At 34.6% G+C, this 10,514-nt stretch overlaps 1 protein-coding gene across 2 annotated transcripts in view; it reads left to right on the top strand.

The window, feature by feature from the left end:
* Positions 1-5,725, top strand: part of LOC109825692 (uncharacterized protein At4g14342) — an 11,767-nt gene extending 6,042 nt beyond the window's left edge. Inside the window, exon 4 of one of the 2 annotated variants that reach the window (XM_020392561.1) lies at positions 5,429-5,725. In XM_020392561.1, the coding sequence (XP_020248150.1) occupies positions 5,429-5,476 (48 nt within the window). In that variant the 3' untranslated portion in view covers positions 5,477-5,725. Of the gene's footprint in view, positions 1-5,150; positions 5,252-5,428 lie in introns of those variants that run through there. The other variant, XM_020392562.1, reaches the window with a different exon arrangement.

Here is a 10,514-nt window from a genome sequence, read left to right as displayed (position 1 = left end):
ACCCCCCACCCCCACCCCCAAAAAAAAACATCAGACAAAATCTTATTTCTTAACCAAAAGGCAAACCATGAAATCTTTATATCAGAGAGAACTCATCAGTTTCAACTGATCCAGAGCCATAAAATTCACTCAACTAACTTCAGACAAAATCCAAGTATAATTGAGCACAATAGACCCATGATTTCAGGCACTCAGACCAACTTCAGAAGAAAAAAAGAAATAGTAATTCAACTTTGTAACACCATCTCTAACACTAATTGACCCAAATTTATTCATTTAGAGCTTGCCTAGCAATTCCAATCCAATATTTTCTTATCTTCACCACGATCTCCAGTTCATGATCACAACAAAAGTTCAGAGTTTTCTTCTTCCCTCACATTAAATTTACGGTGCGGTTGAGTTGGGGAAAATGGGTAGAAGGTGAATTGGGGATTGTTTTACCGTTGAGGCTGGTATTTTGTAACGCTGTTTACAATAAACTAACGGTGGACAATTTAGGGTATTAATGTGCTATTTTTTTTTACAATTTAGGCTATTTAAGTGTAAAAAATGGTGAAATAATAGGGTATGCTAGTGCCATTTAGCCATAAAATTCATTTGCTTGGGGAGAATCAAGGCTTGATGTCACAAGGCATATTTATATGCTTATCTTTTTTAGAAAACCATGTTTATTATATCTTCTCCAAACTTTGTCATGACACAGGGAAAGCTTAAGCTATTGCTACTTGATTGCTTAGGCTTAAGTTAAGATAAGAGTCATAAGACTAATAAGTGACTCTTGTCTACCTACAAATCCTTTCTGCTTTAGGCCAAACCTCTGTCTCATGTGTAAACCTTCTAAATATTTTACTCATGAACATGACTGGATTTGATTGGTTTGTAATAAATGCCAGTATAGATTGTAATTATCAACATTATTAATTCGTTAAATCATAATTGTTTCTTTTTGTATAACTAGATGGAATGCATGTGCATTGCACGTGGTCAACTATTTTAATTATTTAAAGTTTATTTATTTACTGTAACATGGTTGCAAAAAACTTTATAATTATCATAATATTTTAAATTTTTTTGGATATTTCCATGCGTAAAATCTTGTTGGTTTTAATATTTTATCTTTCAGGTAAATAGTGACGTTAAAGCTTTAAAATATTAATGATTTAAGATTAATTAGTAATTTGAATGTATAATTTCAAAATATTAATGATGTAAGGGACCAATACGGAAAAACTATTATTATTAATGAAAAATAAAATTTTGAATTCATCAAAGAAAAATGGTAGGTTTTATCTAGTCATTAAGAATTTTGTTTAGTTATAAGAAAAATTACTTCCACTTATTGTTTCTCCGGCGATCGACTATTATAGATATTCAAGAAATTTTTTCTAGAATTTTCTAAGTTAGAATATGCGAATTCAATCAAGAAAGAAAATATAAATTATGTGATCAATTCCAAAATCTGATATTGTACTCTTTTTACATCTTTAACTACTAATTGATCCGTCAAAACGATTACTCTCTAGTTTCAGAAAATTATAAAATATAGTCTGAGAATGATTTATTATGCACTCATATTGATTGTATTTTAACAAAATAATTCATAGCTATCCAATGTCAAACAATATCCAAAAATTAGCTTAAGGAATTACAATAATACAATATCCGCAACAATGCTCATACCTAGGCTATGAGCTTCATAGACTTTTAAGAAGGTGAATAATATAAAATAACAACTTAATTTATTTTTTCAAATAATTTAGTACAAATTATGAAAGACAAGGGGAATCAGAATGATCATATACCCATTCCAAATAAATATTAAATTTCTCTTAGAGATTCTTATAGCAAAATATTTTCAGAATTGACGTGTAGGATAAATTTAAGGATAAACAACCCAAACATGTTCATTGAGTGATAAACTTCATTCTTATAAAATTAATGTCATATGTGTCTTAAGTTGTGCTTTTATTTAAGGGTTAATTTTAGAAAACTCCCCCTTAAGGGGGGCATGTCAACCCCTATCTCTCACCCTCCAAACAAAAAAAATAAGTAAATCTCTGCCAAGTTTTGGGTGTTTTGTAGATATCCATCTCAACTTTAAAAAATTTGATTTAACCATTGTGAACTTATCTCACTTAAACTTAACCTCTCAAAACTAATATCATTGAGTCTTATCTATTATGTGACAAGTACTTGACTTGCAATGACAGAAATATCCATCAACCATAAAAGAATTACCTTGGTTTTTACTGGATGAAAGAAAAAGAGGTAATATAGAGGAAAAAAGAATTGTAAATTGGTTATGGTCCGTTTATTATCGGTTAAGGGTTTCTTTTTAACTAAAATTTCTTTCTTCAATAGTGTATTCTGTTCAAATCACATGCTGAAGTAACTATGTTAAGGAAGTTTGTTGATAGAAGTGTAAAAAATTAGGGGAGTTTTTATGAGACACGCTATAGTTGAAATGTGTTTCAAAAATTTTACCAAAATTGAGAGGGGTATGTGTAACACCCCCATAACAAGGGGGTTTTGTTAAATTGAATCAGTGTTTTTTAAGACAATCCCCATAGTTGAGAGGGTTTTTAAAAAATTAACTTTCCTTTTAAATATGGCTTATTTATAATTTGCCCATCAAAATTTTAATAATTTAATGTTAGTCCCTAAAATTATGAGCAATTTTAAAAATTTTAAGGAATAGCATAGAATTATTGAATGTTTAAAATCAATGAACTAATATCTACATAACCTTTACATATTTGCTCTTATAGGCATTGTAGTAAATATCGGTCGATATATTGCTATATCGGTTTATTATCAGGTTAAAGATTTTATCTCGATAATATTTTATATTGTTTTCTTTTGTTTGGTGATTTTTTGATATATCGACCGTTATCGAAAATATGGTCGATATATCCCTTGAAGACATCGGGAAAATTGTCATTTTTAATTTGATTGTGGGCTTGGGTTTTGATTGTGTTTGGGAAATAAAATCGGAACCTACAAAGCCCACAAAGGTCATAATTCTTCTCCCAAATCTCTTGGCTCTCGGCTCTACCAAATCTTAAGCATATATCTTGATGCAAATTCCTATGTTCACAATGTCATGTTATGTATGAATATTATCTCATATGATACCTATTATTATATACATATACCTAATTTCTGTAATTTGATGTCATGGATTTTATTTGTTTAATATTTATCTGATGTCTAACACTTTGTAGTAGTCTTTCAAAAGCATCTTCTAAAGTTTCTAAGCGCAGGCTTATTGAGGCGCGCACCCCGGACGCCCCCCGGGCGCGGGGCGCTTCGGCCTTGGGGGAATGCGCCCCGCACGCGAGGTGGGGCGCTGCACGCAGCGAGGCGCACGCCTCGCGTGCGCCTCACATGCGCCTCACTCGCACCTCGCGCGCGCCTCGCGCGCGCCTCACGTGCGCCTTGCACCTGCGTTATGTAACATACTTTCTTCTATTTTTTTAAAATAATTTACATAATTACATATTTATATCATGTAATATACTCTTTCTTACTAGTTTCTAATCTATATTCATCTTTTCATGTTTAACCTATAAAAAAGAAACAATAATTAGTAATTTAGTATACTTATTTGCTAATTGTAACTTCCTTCTCTAATTAGCATGCTAACTAGCAAATTATGAATATGTAAATATGTAATTGTTGCATTCATTCTTTATCTTTTCATGCTAAGTAGCAAATATCAATTAAGAATACTAACTAAAAAATTATGAACAATCATGTTTGTTAATTATATTTCTTAGTCTTTTTATGTGACAATTTATAAACATATGCTCATAATTGTTAATAACTTAATTTGATGATTTAAGCACATGTTTCTTGTATTTTTTTTGTTACTTTAAAAATTCAGTTAGCATAATTTGATGATTTAAGTTGATATTCTCATAATTTTGGATGTAGGTAACTAATATGTTGCTTATATATTTCTGTCTTATGATGTTGGCAAATATTAGTTTGAGTTATGCGCCTCAATTAGTGAGGCGCACGCCTTGTTGTGCGCCTTACGCATGGTGCGCGTAAAGGACCTTTGCGCCACTCCATTGCGCCTTGCGCCTCCATTGCGCCTTGCGCCTCGATAACACTGTCTAAGCGAAGTATATAAGTTCAGAAAATAATTCAAAATCTTGAGACTCATTCAAAATATGATGCTTAAATTTTTCCACGTCTCCTCTACAATATGAATATAAGCTAAGCATCTTGCCTCATATTGTATGATGAATATTATTTATCAATGGGCTCATATATTGTTGTTTGTGGATAACAAAGGTTTTAAATCTTTTATAGGCTTAACTAAACTTAAATACCCTATAGTTTACCAAAATTATACTTATATGCTTCCACTTGAATTTTGCTGCACTTGTTTTTCTTTTAGATAATGTATCTTGTTGCACTTAAATATCCTAATGTTATTTAAAATTTTATGTTTGTATCTTCTGTCCTGTTACCTAAACATAAGAATACTCTTTGTAATTTTCTTTTATGAGTGTCATGGTATAATTTTAGGATAATTCTATGTTTTCTACTCTTTCCATAAATACTTTATTAACATACAATGATTTGTTAATATATTATTATACATCACTAATAATTAATATGATGTAGAATTTTACAATAACATTGAAAGTTTTAGGGACCAAATTATACAAACTTAAAGTGACATATAATATAATTAGTTAACAATGATAATTAATTTAGTTTAGTTAGTATTAGAATGTAAATTAAAAAAGAATAGGGATAATATAGTCCTTGAAAAGTTTTTCCACAATTTCCTGTTTTAAAGGGAGTATGATAATTTCGGCCTATCGTTTTCCTGGAGTTTTACAATTTTTAATGTGGTAGGGTGCATATTGATATGCAAGCTTTGTATAAACCCTGAGTTGTTTTGGATTTCTGAAGCATATCCTTAGTTGTCTGAATCCCTGAATGCCTAGCTTAACATGTCAAAGAACAGAAACATGGAGGATCCAAATGACCATGTCTTTTTTCATATCGATCGTCTCATGTTACATTATCTTAGAAAAATATTTGTCCTGTTTTGTTTGCTTTTTTCATTGGTCCGCTGCCGCTTCTACTCCTCTTGTGATTTATGCCAAGTTTAATGTTTACTCTTGCAGAAAATGTTGCTGCAAGCTTTGTATAAACCCTGAGTTGTTTTGGATTTCTGAAGCATATCCTTAGTTGTCTGAATCCCTGAATGCCTAGCTTAACATGTCAAAGAACAGAAACATGGAGGATCCAAATGACCATGTCTTTTTTCATATCGATCGTCTCATGTTACATTATCTTAGAAAAATATCTGTCCTGTTTTGTTTGCTTTTTTCATTGGTCCGCTGCTGCTTCTACTCTTCTCTTGTGGTTTATGCCAAGTTTAATGTTTCCTCATCCCTTGCAGAAAATGTTGCTGCCTTGTGGACTTCCACCAGAGAGAGAAGAAGATTAAGTATTGGAAATCTGCAAGCCAGGCTATCATTCCTTTATTTTGTCGTCTTCCGTTCAGTTGTATGAAACAAAATGTTTGCATATTTCTATTTCCAAACTAGATGCTCCTTTATATGAATTGTAGGAGATAAAATATTCTTATTACCGACTATGAACTATTGTATGCATTGAAAGTATTTCTGGTTCCTATATGAATTGAAACTATTGTATAAATTATTGTATGAATTGAAAGTATTTCTGGTTCGTATTATGTCAGAAGTACAGGGTAATTATGCAGGGTGATTCTTTACATAATCTCGGTAAAACTGTCTCTGCTTCAGCAGTAATACAGGGTGGGCGATTCTTTACATACTCTCCATAAAACTGTTTCTGCTTCAGCGGTAGTTATAGCTATGATGCTTTTGCTGTGTTGCTGCTGTGACTGTACAAGCAACGTTGGGGCTGTTCGGTAGCTTGAATTCCATATTCCTTATTTGTATGAAGATTCGTTCCTAAAATGCCATTGGTTGATGTTCCATGTTGTGGATTGGTGTCATCAAACACAATTCCTCTTGAATAATGAGTAGATAGTTGCCAGTATCATTTGGTGAGCTTTCACTGTGAGATTATTTCTCCTCTTATTGCTATCGGCATATGTATACTTTATGCTCTATTTTGATGGAGCAGAACCCTGTGTGAAGTATCATTTCGCTGGTGGGCAAATAATTGAAGGCGTGTGTGTGATATAGTCTCGTGATCGGGAACAACTTTGAATCTTGTAAATAGAGAATGATTTTTGATTGATTGATACTTTTAGCTTAGCTTTGGTAGCTGTGATAGCACTCTTCAGAAGAAGATTGAACTCTGATAAGTTTCTTTTGATCAGACCTTGTCATAGTATAGCTTATATTGTTCTCTTAATCTTCAGTCTCTAAAGAGGATAAGTGATGCGAAACGGGGTAGGGGGTCTATCAGAATCAGTGATCTAATTTGAACAACGCACCGTTCCGCCAAAATTCATAATATTCGGTAGGAAATTAAATTAAAAACAATTAATGTGACAGATGGATTTTAATAAGATTTGCATCGACAATTATGAACAATTCCAATCTCGATCAATTTAATTGCAATATTCATTATCATTGCATAAGTTTTACAATCAATATCAAGTTTTAACAATCACATGTTCAGTTTCTCTCAACTCACAATAAAACTTTAAGCAGTGAATATATGATAAGAGTTTAGAGCTAATATACTCGTGCAATTAACTAACAAAATGAGATTGACAGAAAAATAAAGAGGAAACGAAACCTTCGTCGATCTGAACAGACTCAACGTGAAAGACCTCTGGAGGTGGTGCGACGACAACGGTGAAGTGAACGACGATGATGAGGAGGAGATCCGATGACGACGAGTGCGACGGTGTTGAACTGATGACGACGCAGCGACGGGATGAGGACGGTGCGATGTCCCACGGGTAGTCGTCAGGTCGATGCAAGTAACAGGCGTTGGGACGAGGCTGGCAGCGATGTGAAGATGAAATAAACGGCGGCTCTAAGAGTGGAGGAGGACGGAGGGAAATCAGTGACTGTTGAGGTGGTTCTGACGGCTTACGGAGGCGAGAACGATGACTGCTCGAAGGTAAGGAGAGCAGGGAGGGATCAACAGCTTGTGGAAGAGGAGAAGTGGTGGGGGCAGCGAGGCTGTGAGATGAACAGATAAACAGGAGAAGATAGAGATTTGATGGCTAGAAGAAGAGGAACAGGTATTGGCCTAGGGTTTCACACCCGAGGCCTAAGTTACACACCAAAATTAAGCCAACTCAAATTTTATTACACAACGTGCAATAAAATTCAAAATTAAGCCAACTCAAATTTTATTACTAAGTTACACAACGTGCAATAAAAATAAAAACAAACAACAATCCCTCAAATCACTCAACTAAAATTAAACTAAATTTCAAAATTCAAACTTCAAATTTCAAAATTCAAATTTCAAATTTTAAATTTCAAATTTCAAATTTCAAAATTTAAAAATATATCAACTAATCAAATATTGCAATTTCTTATCCTCATTATTCTCCCCGGGTGGGAGAAAACTCGACACCGTCGAGTTAGCTGCAGAAACTTATCATCTTCAATATACCTCTGTCTGCATCTTAATCTGCCGTCAATTATTTTTCTGCATCTCAAATCATTAGTTAAATTACATTGTAAATTCACCATCTAAAATATTATCAAAATTCACTGTAGCTTTGGTGAATATATAGAAGTGGGGGTAAGGTGAAAGAACTCTCAGAAATAATAGGCTAGGATCAGGCTTATATCAGTGGACTGCCAATAACATTGTGAACTGTTTAATCACTCAATATTAAAAATAGAACTATGACCAAATCAATAAATGTTGCCATTAATTAGTTCAAGAGTTGGAAAAGCCAATAAATATCATGTCAAATCTTAAACAGCTATAAAGAAAATGTATCGGACAAGTCCAAACCATCTAAAATATCAGCATTAATAGTTTTAAATTATGTCCTGACTCCATATCATTCATTTCAGTAAACAATGTATTTATTCAAGTTAGATTACTGATTCCATAATATATGATCAATGCAAATCAAAACAAAATGATGCAATCAACTCAAATGACTATGTATGAAATGCAGACTCAAAAAATACAGTCAATGGCAGATGTAACTCAACGAAGTATCTAACATGCATGACGTCCTCTATCAAATGGAATAATTAGGTGTTCCTTTGTTAAAATACATAAAAATTTTCTTGTCCTAACAATGATAGTGAGGAACATGCAAGCAAGTTTTGGTGCACTTGATATGAGAGAAAAAGGAAATGAAAACACTCGTGCCACAACTTGCATCATTAATCACTATATTTTCCCAAAATGGATCAGTGTATGTGTGAGTGACTATCGGGACAATGCATGTGGGTTTGACATTTAATATGGTAGTTACTTCACTAGGCTCAATTTGGTATTCAACTTCCATACAGATATCCGATTGAATCGCTTTAGGACCCATATCAGGAACGTGTTGGGGATCATGTTGGTCCGGGAGGACTCTGTGGGGAACATCAACAGCGTTTTCAATCACTGGAGTTGGTTCAGAAATAGTTGGAGTTTCGATTTCAAGAAGAACTTCAGGGATAACATCAGTGGACTCCGTGATCAAAGAGGTAGCTTGGGAAAGAACCGGAGTTTTGTCATTGCATGAAATTTCAATTAACTCCACAATTGCAGGGGTAGTTTCAGAAGAAATGAAAGTGCATGAATTTTCAATTTTACTATCCTAGAATTCCTTCGCAGAGTTAATTTCTATCAAATCTACGGTTTTCTCAAGAATAGATTTTGATTCTGTCATATGCGGCTTATTAATTTTAACTGGTGGAAGGTATTCCCTTTTTAGTTCGTCAGCCATTTCTTGCCAAGTTAAAATTGGTAACTCACCACTAATATACCTTAATGTTTCGAATTTGGACCAATATTGGCAGGATGGTCCGGTGAGTTTCATTGCCGCAAACTTGACTTTTTGTGGTTCCGTCATGGCATACCAGTCAAAGTATCGATCCATGTTCTTGAGCCAATTCAAGAAAGTTTGTGGGCCGAGCTTACCGTCAAATGTTGGTGGATCATACACTGGTTGAGGTGGGGGTCGATGAACGACGTAACCATGACCTTACGGTGGGTATCTATAGCCTTGACTTTGTGGCGACGGAGTTGCAACACGCGCTCCTTCAAGCCTAGCAAACATTTCGTTGGTTTCATTCTGGAAATTTGTAAAGCTCTGGGCTACGACACCTATTTGTCTTTTTACCTCATCCAATTTCTTAAGGAATTCAGAAGACATGCTGGACTCACTAACTGACACCTATTTGTCTTTTTACCTCATCCAATTTCTTAAGGAATTCAGAAGACATGCTGGACTCACTAACTGATTGACTTGACTCACCTAAGGTAGATCTGTGCGATTAGGCATGCACTAACAATTAACTAGGATGAGTGGGATGCACTGACAGCTAAATGCAATTAAGCATAAAAAATTTCTAACCTAGAACCATGCTCTGATACCAAAAATGATGTGAAACGTGGTAGGGGGTCTATCGGAATCAGCATTTCGACAAAATTCATAATATACGGTAGGAAATTAATTTAAAAATAATTAATATGACAGATAGATTTTAATAAGATTTGAATCGACAATTATGAACAATTCCAATCTCGATCAAATTAATTGCAATATTCATTATCATTGCATAAGTTTTACAATCAATATCAAGTTTTAACAATCACATGTTCAGTTTCTCTCAACTCACAATTATACTTTAAGCAGTGAATATATGATAAGAGTTTAGAGGTAATATACTCGTACAATTAACTAACAAAATGAGATTGACAGAAAAATAAAGAGGAAACGAAACCTTCGTTGGTCTAAACAGACTCAACGTGAAAGACCTCTGGAGGTGGTGCGACGACAACGGTTAAGTGAACGACGATGATGATGAGGAGATCCGATGACGACGAGTGCGACGGTGTTGAACTGATGACGACGCAGCGACGGGATGAGGACGGTGCGATGTCCCACGGGTAGTCGTCGGGTCGATGCAAGTAACAAGCGTTGGGACGAGGCTGGCAGCGATGTGAAGATGAAATAAACGGCGGCTCTAAGAGTGGAGGAGGACGGAGGGAAATCGGTGACTGTTGAGGTGGTTCTGACGGCTTACGGAGGCGAGAACGATGACTGCTCGAAGGTAAGGAGAGCAGGGAGGGATCAACAGCTTGTGGAAGAGGAGAAGTGGTGGGGGCAGCGAGGCTGTGAGATGAACAGATAAACAGGAGAAGATAGAGATTTGATGGCTAGAAGAAGAGGAACAGGTATTGGCCTAGGGTTTCACACCCGAGGCCTAAGTTACACACCAAAATTAAGCCAACTCAAATTTTATTTCAATTTTCAATACCTCATTGATTTTCAATAGTCTCATACAACCTTATTTATAAAAAAAAATACATGCACACAACGTGCAATAAAAATAAAAACAAACAACAAT

Source organism: Asparagus officinalis, chromosome 10 (assembly GCF_001876935.1).
Source record: "Asparagus officinalis chromosome 10, Aspof.V1, whole genome shotgun sequence".
NCBI classification, from domain to species: Eukaryota; Viridiplantae; Streptophyta; class Magnoliopsida; order Asparagales; family Asparagaceae; genus Asparagus; species Asparagus officinalis.
This window is presented reverse-complemented; position numbering and strand designations above follow the sequence as displayed.